General features: G+C 36.2%; 1 protein-coding gene across 1 annotated transcript; it reads right to left on the reverse strand.

The window, feature by feature from the left end:
• Positions 1-4,138: 4,138 nt before the first annotated feature.
• LOC129883520 (uncharacterized) lies at positions 4,139-8,981 on the reverse strand. Its single transcript, XM_055958162.1, has 3 exons — positions 8,730-8,981; positions 8,426-8,654; positions 4,139-4,230 (listed from the first exon to the last, which is right to left on the reverse strand). The coding sequence occupies exons 1-3, from the start codon at positions 8,979-8,981 to the stop codon at positions 4,139-4,141; spliced, it is 573 nt and encodes a 190-aa protein (XP_055814137.1).
• Between the last annotated feature and the right edge of the window lie 2,588 nt (positions 8,982-11,569).

The following is an 11,569-nucleotide window of genomic DNA, read 5'->3' on the forward strand; positions in this document are numbered from 1 at the left end:
GTAGGTGCATCACCTACTTGCTTTGAGTAGGCATATCATTTCCTTATTTCACTTTCGTGAGCTCGTAATCTCATCTTACTTCAAGAGCCTATGCACTCCTTGATACTTAAGCTCGATGTGTACTCAAGTAACTTAAGTGTATAGGACTTCTAAGTTAGTAGCTTTGTAGGTAAGTCGAGTCCTACGACTCCTTACTTGGCCTCCAACTTCTTCCGACTCCTTATAGCCCTATTTTCAAGCTTTCTTACTATGGGGTATCACATTCTCCCTTCCTTGGAGTTGTTTAATAACGTTGTAGACTATCCGGCTCACATAGTAACTGCTAAGAAGCTTAAGAGACATTCCAAGCTCTAGAGTGTGGGGTGTAACAAGATGAGTTCTTGAGATTAATGTTCATGTCTACATTCATATGAACCCTAATTGATATTTTGCGATAAATATTTTATGCATTGTTTGAGCTTAAAGAATGATATATTTTCATCTTAAATGAGAAAGAGTTTGAGCATGCGTTGATTCTGAGATGTCTCTTAATTATTAGTGTGAGAATGATTATTTTGAATATAAATGAGTTGAACATTAATACATTTAAAACAACTTTTAAGATAGAGTTGAGAAGTTAAATATAATACATTTAAAACATCTTGTACGATAGAGTTGAGAAATTAAATTATATTTTTAAATGCATTCAATGAATTGAGGTTATACCTTTTTAAAGAGAAGAGATGAGTTGAGAAGATTTGAGTTTATAGCTACGTGCAAAAGAGACTAAATGAGTGAATTGAGAAAATACACTCACTTGAGATATGAACGTAGTAAATATATTTTTAGTTGTAGTATTGAGCACCGATTTGAGTAAGAGTATAGAACCACACGAACCCATAAACTATGTAATTAGCATAGGATAGGAACGTACCATTTATTGGGGTGGCTCCTTATAGCCCCAAAGAGGACTTTTGTTGGATCCAGAGATAAATTTGCATCTCTTACACTAGCAATATATTGGATGGTTAACAACAACAGTTCATTGTATCATCACGTAGCTCATAAGTGATGTTTTTCGGTTAGAGAAACTCCTCAAAAAAAAGAATTATATTTTTATATATTGAGTTGCATTTACTTATTCATATATTTTAAAGCATTCTTTTATACATATTAGATGTTTTATAGAGTTGATCTTTTTTCAGAGTTGAGTCCTTTGAGTTTATTTGAGTTGAGTTAAGTATATTTGAGTAAGTTTCCTTTCAATTATTTTACATAACTTACATTCCATATACTGACGTCATTTGGTACTGCATCATTTTATGATGCAGATTCATGTACGTTTGATCGCAGAAACTTCAGTAAGATTTCTTTCCATCAGCAGTTGGTGAAGCCTACTTGCTTTCGAAGGGATCCAATTTAGTTGTTCAAGTTCAGTTATTTTACATGTCTGTTTTATTTAATTTATAGATAGTTAGCCGTGGATCTTTTCTTGACACCTATTTTGAGTTAGTAGAGGCTTCATATATAGTCATATTTAGTGAGTCAATTCAGTTTATTTATTCTATAGATTTAAACACTATTACTATTTATATTAAGAACTATTTTCAAATTGCATAAATTGAGATTGAGATGTTTTGGAGTTTCTTTAAAGTGTTTTAAAAGGTTCATTTTTTAAAACTTATGCATATATGTTTAGTCTTCAGTTTAGTAGTCAACCAGGATAAGGATTCTCTTGTGACCAACAATGGTGTCTGAGTGCGTGTCATGTCTTGGGTGTAGGCTCAAGGTGTGACAAACTTGATATCAAAACACAAAGTTCAAGTATCCTAGGATTTCCATGAAGTCGTGTCAATAGGATCTTGTTTATGGTTATGAGGGCCCCTCTTCTATAAATGAGGGACTACAGATATTTAAGAAACGTTTTCCTTCTTTGAAATTCTAGATTGTGCAACAAAGTTGTCCCATTAGAAACTTATTCAAATTCGTGTGTTTCTCAAATCCATTCGACTACACCTCATACTCAAGGTAGTTGAAACAAGAAGATCAAATCCTTACTAATGAGTTACTTTCAGAGAAAGTATTAAGACGTTAAAGAAATAATACAAGGGCTTCGAAGGAGCCCATTAGTGTGCGTAAACTTATTAATTCGAAATAATGCACTTTTATTCATATGAATCATGTATTCAGAAAGAGAAATGTGTATTCCCACACTCTCTTCTCTAAATATTGTTTCAGAGTTTATCTTTGAGAGAGAGGTTATCTCTTTAAATGCTTAGTTACCACCCGAGAGATTGTAATTTGAGGAATGGTAAGTTATAATTAGTAGAATGATCCTATATCTAGAAAAATGGAGTTAGAGGAATAGAAACTAAATAGTGATGGAGAGTGGTGGTGGATTGAGGCATGTAACTAGAGTTATGTACCTATAAGGTAAGTAATTGAGTTATAAATCAAGCCACTTTTGTTTTCACTACGTAGTATGTACCATCTAGCTTCATGATTGAAGATAGAAGAAGTGTAGTTAGTAGGATGAGTTAGTCTACACCTGAACCAAAGAGGGAGTTTATGTTGAAATGTCATTGTGTTAGTAAAGACAAAATATAGGTATTGAACTGAAGAACATAGCTGCCATGAAGTGATAGATCTAAGCTAGGCTTATGATTTTGAAGGGAGAGCCCCAAGATATTTATAGAGTGATAAGCCTGGCTAGGTAAGGAGGTATAATATGTGGGTGGATAGAAATAATTTTGTCAAAGAAAGGGAGATGATAGATTATAATTAGCCAGACTGTGAGGTAGAGATTGACTACTTGTCATGAGGTTTTAGAGCGAGAGAGAGAGTGTTTGTTAATTTCACCTAGTAGTTATAAGTTAGTATAGTATACGAGCAGTGTGTGATATACGTGTTAGTACTAGACCCTAAAATTGAATTTGAGATAAGTGTTGTGAAAAAAGAGGGGATAACATTATGTGTGTAATAGTGCTAGTTTTAAAATTTGATCTAGTAGGTTTGATATAGAGTATGTGAGGAATTAAGATGTTAGCTTATAGTAATGTTGAGTGGTACAAATGTGGTATTATGACTGTTAGATGGGAGCATTTGCAGTGTGGTTGAGCCATTAAATAAGCATGACCATTAGGAGGTGTACCCAACTTTGCATAATGAGATGAGGTTTTAACTAAGTCTATGATTTTTTATGCATGCCTAGATAGTATATTTGAGTTTTCAATGTAGAGTAGGAATGTAAGCATTCTATAATACCTTTAAGATTTGAGTCGAAGAGGTTATGTATAGACTATGGTGAGCCTCTTAGATATAGTTCAAGGGTACTCCAATAAAGTAGATATGAACTTAGAAGAGCGGTATTAGTAGGCTAAGGAGGAGAAGTCAGACTATTAAGAGTTGAATAATGTGGATTTATAAGATAACGCGGGTAATTAGAAAGACCTTTATAGAAGCAAGATGAAGTTAGGAAAAGCATCTCACAAAGAAGCCATACAAGGAAGCTTACTACCTGCAAATAGAGAGCTTAGTAGGCATGAGATTGATATTTATTCGAGTATTAGAGTAAAGACAATAGAGACCAATTTAGATAATATGGAATATGTCTATACACTTAAGAGTATTCACTTCAGATCTAAGGGGGAGATGATGAGGGTTGAACCCAAGTCAACTGATGACAATCAGATCGTCATGTATCAGAAAAGAAGGTTTGGTGACATATCAGTCCATTTCTACTCAAGCGCATTCCTCAAATTTTAATGGTTATAACACCCCATAATATTATACCTTAGACGATATCTAAGAGTCCAAAGAAAAATATTGGAAATTGGAACCAGGTGACTTCTACGGGCGCTATCTATAATTTGTAGAGTGTTTCACGGGAAGTAGAAGGCTCCGTGTAAACCTGACTTGGTTTCCCTCCCTTGAGGGTGAAGTCTATGGACATGTCTAAGAACCGTAAAAGGTTATACGGTTCATAGATGTTCTTAAAAACCTTTGCCTTGGAATTCCTCCCCTAATGCCTTTCCCGGTCCCCTATACGACCCATGGAAGGGTCCATGACCCATAGACTGGTCCATTGACCCCAACCCTCAGCAATCCTTAAGTGTAGTTCTACGATCACTCTTTTATGACATGTACAAGGGTCTACAGACTATAGATTTTCCTGTAGAACCCAACCTTTAGAACCAGTATTTCCTTCCCCTTCACGATGAGTGAATTTGTGAAGGGCATCAGTAGACAGCTCTGCCCATATTTTAATGAATAGTACTTGGGTATTTTCCCACCCTTTTCTAATCTAAGTCTTGATATTTTGGGACTAATTTATGTCCCTTATCATCACTATTTGACCCTCTTCTGTCATTATTTCTTTCAAGACTTAGAGAGAGGTTTCAAGAGGAGAAAAGCTAGGGTTTCATTATATGTTCAGTATCAAGGATTCATGATTTAACCTTAGTGACTCGCAAAGTAATGTTACATCATGGATGTTCTTAGATTAGAAATCTTGGATGAATTGTGCTTATGATCTTTTGCTCTATGCCCTTTCCAGTGATCCTTTTTTTTTTAGTCTTGATAGAGATATTGATGATAGTAATTGAGTTATGGCAGATGGGACAAAGTGAGTTTTCCTTATTGCAATAGTTGTGGTGTACTTATTCTATTTAAGGTTATAAATATAGAGGATAAGCGATATGATATTTTGTTATGTGCAACAGATAAGTAATAGTATATTTTGTGTACCTCTTAGTAGAAATTAATGAAATTGCGGGTGTAGAGATGCTAAGGAAAACATGAAAATTCTGAGTAGTGACTACAAATTAGCCATAAAGTTATTAAAATGATAGGCTCGAATATTGTGTTTATCTTTATGTGAATGATGTCACTAGATTATTGGCAAATTCTTGTTAAGAGTTTCTATACGTATATTAGAGCGGTAAGAGAAGTAGCATCCTCTAAATGAAAGTCCCTACAAAAGTATAAAACATGAATCCTGTGGGTCATATTAGTATGGTCATCTTATTAGTAGCACTTTGTGACTTTGAGTTAGAATTGAACTCTATGAGAGTATGTGGTTAGACTTAGACCATAACAGAAGTAGTCATATGTTCCCTTGTGGGAGTTATGAGTTACGGCTAATCAAGAGTTGTATGTTGAAAGAAAATTTGAGTTGATAAAAGTTGTCAAGCTCAAAAGTGATCAGTCATATCGCATGACGCATAGTAGCCCTATTCTTATTTTGTGCCCAAGGTACCCATGTTCAATGTCAAATAGCTCTAGATAGAGTATAATTCTTGTCCAAATCATAATTGTTCATACTTCATAAACCCAGATAAGTTGACACAGATACTCAGACCTTATTAATACTTCATAGTAAGAATTCTCTGGCTAACCATGCCCGAAATTATTTTCTAGAAGGTTATGGAGAATCTTAATGAAAATATTTGAGATTGTAGCCTCATCTCATTTCAGATTCAGTATCTATTCATTCCAATAAGTGTCAAAGTTGAAGGTAATGTTCATATTCCTATCTCTGAGTTAGTACCTTCTTTAGTTTGAGTAATTGATTAAGTTATTCTTGAGCTTGAGTTTTTGATTTCTTTCATTGCATTCCTTCCTTCTGTATTTTCTTATCTTGGTGATCATTCGAACATGAATGATCATAAGGGGGAGATATTGTAATACCCCACAACTTTCCCTTTTAGAATCCAAACCTTTTGTCATAAGTATTTAAGCTTGAACCAGGTGGTGTCCTACTTGTTCTTATGTGTTAAGGTTCATTACAACGAGTGGAAAGTATATTGGAGGTGGTTTAGGATCATAAGAGACCTCTAGTACTAAGTTGGGTTCAAACCTTTCTACCAATTAGGGTTTTTCCAATAGTTCATGTAAGGGTTAGATTCAAACAATCATATCTCCTATAATATATAGAATTAGGTGGTCCATGACTTATCAAATTAAAGGTCTTTGATTCTCTTTCTAAATCTACTAATTTTGCCTCATTTGGAGTTTAAAGTAAAAAATTATTGTCACGACCTAAATATGGGTGTGATGAAACTCATATCTATCCACCGAGACAAGTCATCCTTATACCCAACATAAAGTAGATGTAGAAGAAAAAGACATAAATCAAAATTTAACTTAACCGAAAATACCTAAAACAACCTCAAAATCCCCCAAGATTAGTTATCATGTGTACAAGCCACTAATACATTACTGAAGTATAAAAGAAAATATAGTCACAATGTCTTTGTCTCTAGAGTAAGACTAAAACATAATAAAAGAGTAAGAAGTGTCCGCTAGATGGATGTAACAGCTACCTCAACACTCGCAATGATAGCCTTGGGTGTAGTAGAAAACAGTAGGAGATCAAGTGGGGCCGGGCTCACAACCTACACAAGTGTAGAAGCAAAGGGTGAGTACCAAACAACACGGTACTCAGCAAGTGGACAACTAAAACTAAGCAAACTTCAATAGATAGAAGTACTCCTGTCCTTACGACCGAACCTTCTTAACTACAACCTGCATAAAACCAGTCCAATTCTACAGTTGTACAATAACAACAATATTATAGTCCACGAATACTCATCAATAGTCTTATCAATGAATCATATCAAATCAAGTTCAGCATATATAGATCAATAAGTGATAAACACGAATTTCACAAATATCAAAAAATATGTGATGCAATGCAATGAGATGATGCATGTCTATCCTATCGGTACACATCCGCTGAATTATAGTACAGAACCCATGGGGGACATTTCTATCCATATAACTGCCACGGAGCGTGTGGCTCATCCCCTCAATATATATATATATATATATATATATATATATATCTTACGACGGAGTGTGTGGCCCGACCCCTTTATTTCATAATACCTGCCATGTTATAATACCTGCCACGAAGCGTATGGCCCGACCCTTTTTGTTTTATATCATGTTCAGTCTCAACACAATATGTCAGAACCAATGCAATCAATTCATGTTCATATAATTCACGAGAATATCATGACAACAATAATAATTTTTTCTATCTCACATAAATATAGTCCTTTTACATGTCTAAAATAAACCCATAATTACAACATATCAATCTCACCAATACATGTCATTAGATCATCATTTTATACCCCTCATATCCATTTTTTTAAGGACAATCATACAGTCAATAAACCAGTCCAATTCTCATTACTCCGTAGTGCACATAACATAGACATACTAGCATCTACAAGCTTAAACTGAGGTTTAGAAATTTACTTGCCTTAATTAATCAAGCAGTCACTCTGGAACTTGAGCCTTCCCTTTTTGTTGGGCCTCCAAATCAATGTAATCTAGTCAAATAAATAATCATAATAAGATTTTCAAAACTAACAATACCCTTATTACCATATGTCTAACCTATACCCAAAAACTCATACAAATCTATAATCACGTTCCTAATCTTGATGCCACTTAACATGTCAACTCCCATATTTTTTGAATTTCAAAACTAGGATTAAACCTCAATTAAACTGAATAATCACTTTAAACTTGAGCCTTTCGTAACGCTTTCTAACTATTAAATTTTGATCAAATAGATAATCTTCATAAGAATACGAATCTAATGACACCCATATTGCTATATTTATTTTCGGATTAAAAATTGGGTCAAAAAGTCATCCTGAGTCATTGAAGTCAAATTTGAAATTTTCTTTTCGATTATGTTCACTCATGATAAAATAAGTTCATATGTCAAATTTCAGCTAAAATAGATCGTTATTCGACCTCCAAATCAAGATTTTATGTGAAGAACAATATGGTCATATTTTCTTATTTCAGCGTTATTTCTCCACCAATATACCTTAAAAATATGTTCATAATGACATGAAAATTTAATGTAAAGGATGAGAATAATTACCTTGATGTTTTAGAATGAAAATCCCTATTTTCTCTTCTCCTTTATTTTTCTTTTCCCCTTTCTTTTCTTTCTTCCTCGTAGATTTTTATTTTCCAGTTTTCTGCCGCCGCTGCGTTATACTTGTTTACATCTGATGGCATTATGCCATCAGATTATATATATATATATATATTGATAATAATTATTATTATTATTTTATTTTCTTTTTCTTTTTTTCATTATTTTTTATTTCCTTCTTTTTCTTATTAATTATGTACTAAAATAACAAACCCTACTAACCTATTTTATTAAATATAAGAAAAGTGGTATAAGTATTAGATAAATTAACACTTTATCCCATCAATTAAATTAATTATTTAAAATCACCAATCAATTAATTAAATGAAGTTATCGAATAGTCCAAAAATTCCAGTTTAAATGTACGAAACGAGTCTTTTACGAAGATAAGAGGACCCGTTCTCAAAATGACCTAACGGGTCATTACATTATCCACCACTAAAAAATATGTTCGTCCTCGAACATAAAGTAAAGGAAATATACCTGAAGCCTCAAAAAGTTGGGGATATCTAGCGCGCATATCAGCCTCTGTTTTCCAAGTTGCCTCTCCGACTGAATGGTGTTTCCATTGTACCTTCACTGAATCTATCTCCTTGGTTCTAAGCTTACGAACTTGCCTTTCTAGAATAGCTATAGGCTCCTCCTCAAATGTCAGGTCTGGACCCAATTCCACTAAATCGAGTAATAACACATAGGACTCATCTGGAACATACTTTGGAAGCATGGAAACATGAAACACGTTATGCACAACCGATAAGCTAGGTGGTAGGGCTAATTTATAAGTCACCTCTCCAACGTGTGCTAAAATTTCAAATGGCCCAATGAATTGAGGGCTGAGCTTGCCCATCTTCTCGAAATACATCACGGCCTTCATGGGCGACACTCGAAGCCAAACGTGATCACCCAACATGAACTCCAATGGTCGAAGTCTATGGTCTGCATAACTCTTCTGCCTACTCCGGGCTTTCAAGAATATACCCTGAATCCTACGAACCTGCTCCATAGCATCTCTAAGCAAGTCTATGTCTAAGGAGTCCATTTCAGCTAAGTCAAACCATCCAATAAGGTATCGACACCGCCTACCATACAAAGCCTCAAATGGAGCCATCTGGATACTAAAGTGATAACGGTTGTTGTTGAAAAACTCCACTAGGGGCAAGCATTGATCCCATATAGCACCAAAATCAATAACACAAGCTTGGAGCATGTCCTCCAACACCTGAATCGTCCGTTAGGACTGACCATCGGTCTCTGGGTGAAAAGTTATACTCATATCAAGTCTAGTGCCCAAACCATATTGTAATGCCTGCCAAAAGTGTGGAGTAAATACTGAACCCCGATCCGAAATGATAGACACTGGGATACCATGAAGCCGAATGATCTGAATAATATACAATTAGGCTAGTTTATCCGTTGTGTACCTCACCTTAACTGGAATAAAATGGGTGGACTTGGTCAGTTTGTCAACCACCACCCATATAGAGTCGTAGCCACCCACGATAGTAGGTAAACCCACAACGAAGTCCATGGTGACCATTTCCCACTTCCAAGTGGGAATAGGCATCCTCTAACTCACACCCCCAGGCCGCTGGTGCTCACACTTTACCTACTGGCAAGTCAAACACTTGTACATGAACTCTGTGATGTCCTTCTTCATCACACACCACCAATAGTGCTGGCACAGATCATGATACATCTTGGCCTCTCCCGGATGGATGGAATACCTTGAACAATGAGCCTCTTCCAAAATAAGTCTAGTCAGGTCACCCACCTTAGGCACACAAATTCTGCCTTCAATCCTCAGTACGTCTTCTGAATCAAGTACCGCCTCTTTAGCTTCACCTCTTAATACCTTGTCTCGAATGATATATAACTTCTCATCCTCAAACTGTCTCTCCCGAATCTGCTCAACCAAGGAAGAACGTGCCTCCACAAAGGCAAGAACACCACCATCCTCTAAAATCTACAAATGAACAAGGCTATTAGCCAGCCTCTAAAAATCTCTAGCAATGGTCGCTCCTCAACTAGAATCACCGCAAGACTCCCCATACTAGAGGACTTCCTACTCAAGGCATCCGCCACCACATTGGCTTTTCCTGGGTGATACAAGATAGTCATGTCATAGTCCTTCAGCAACTCAAGCCATCTACGTTGCCTTAAGTTTAGATCCCTCTGACTGAATATATACAGAATACTCCTATGATCAGTAACTACCTCACAATGCACACCGTATAGGTAATGACGCCATAACTTAAGCACGAAAACCATAGCCGCTAACTCCAAATCATGATTAGGATAGTTTTTCTCATGGGCCTTCAACTGTCTCGAGGCATCGGCAATCACTTTCTTCTTCTACATCAACACACTGCCTAAACCAACACCGGAAGCGTCATAGTATATAGTAAATCCCACACCTTCCTCGAGTAGCGTCAAAACAAGAGCCGAAGTCAATAAAGTCTTGAGTTTTTGGAAGCTTGCTTCACACTCGTCGGACCAATAAAAATCCATGGCCTTCTGAGTCAGTCTAGTCAATGGAGCTGCAATAGTGGAGAAGCCCTGCATGAACCATCTATAATACCCGTCGAACCCCACAAAACTACGAATATCAATAGGAGAAGTAGGCCTTGTCCAACCTCTAACTGCCTCAATCTTACCTGGATCCACTCTAATCCCCTCTTTGGACACCACGTGTCCTAAGAATGTCACAAAATCAAGCCAAAATTCACACTTGGAGAACTTTGCATACAAATTTTCTACCCTCAACTTTTGAACTATCAACCTCAAATGGCGGACATGATCTGCCTCAGTCTTGGAATACACCAAGATGTCATCAATGAATACTATCACAAAAGAATCTAAGTACGGGTGAAACACTCCGTTCCTTAACTCCATGAATATTGCGGGGGCGTTGGTCAACCCAAATGACATCACCAAGAACTCATCGTGACCATAACGAGTCCGAAAATTTGTCTTAGGGATATCTGATGTCCTAATCTTCAACTGGTGATAACCGGACCTCAAGTCTATTTTGGAAAATAATGTTGCTCCCTGTAACTGATCAAATAAATCATCAATAAGGGGAAGAGGATACTTATTTTTTAATAGTTATCTTGTTCAACTGCCTGTAATTGATACAAATCCTCATAGTCCCATCTTTCTTCTTTACAAACAGAACTGGTACACCCCCAAGGCGACACACTAGGGCAAATAAACCTCTTACTCAGCAAGTCTTGCAACTGATCCTTCAACTCCTTCAACTCAACTGGAGCCATGCAATATAGAGGAATAGAAATGGGTTTAGTGCCAGGCTCTAAGTCAATAGAAAAATCAATGTCCCTATCTGGAGGAACACCAGGAAGATCAGTAGGAAATACATCAGAAAACTCTTTAACCACTGGAACCATCTCTATAGGAGGTGACTCAATACTGGTATCCCGAATAAAGGCCAAATAAGACATACACCCTTTATCAATCAACCTTAGAGAACGAATATATGAGATAACCTTATTGGTATAGGAGGCACTAGTACCCTTCCACTCAATCCTCGGGGCACTAGGTATCGCTAAGGTAACAGTTTTAGCATAACATTCAAGAATAGAACAATGGGGAGAAAGCCAATTCATGCCC

The sequence above is a fragment of the Solanum dulcamara genome, chromosome 3 (assembly GCF_947179165.1).
Source record: "Solanum dulcamara chromosome 3, daSolDulc1.2, whole genome shotgun sequence".
NCBI classification, from domain to species: domain Eukaryota; kingdom Viridiplantae; phylum Streptophyta; class Magnoliopsida; order Solanales; family Solanaceae; genus Solanum; species Solanum dulcamara.

Bases quoted from the DNA above. Each gene is read 5' to 3' on its own strand.
- LOC129883520 (XM_055958162.1), bottom strand. From the start codon at position 8,981: ATGGACTCCTTAGACATAGACTTGCTTAGAGATGCTATGGAGCAGGTT. The intron at 8,655-8,729 runs GTGACTTATAAA...ATGCTTCCAAAG, and splicing joins TTTTAGCACACGTTGGAGAG to TATGTTCCAGATGAGTCCTA. The intron at 4,231-8,425 runs GTATATTTCCTT...AAATATGGGCAG, and splicing joins CCAACTTTTTGAGGCTTCAG to AGCTGTCTACTGATGCCCTT.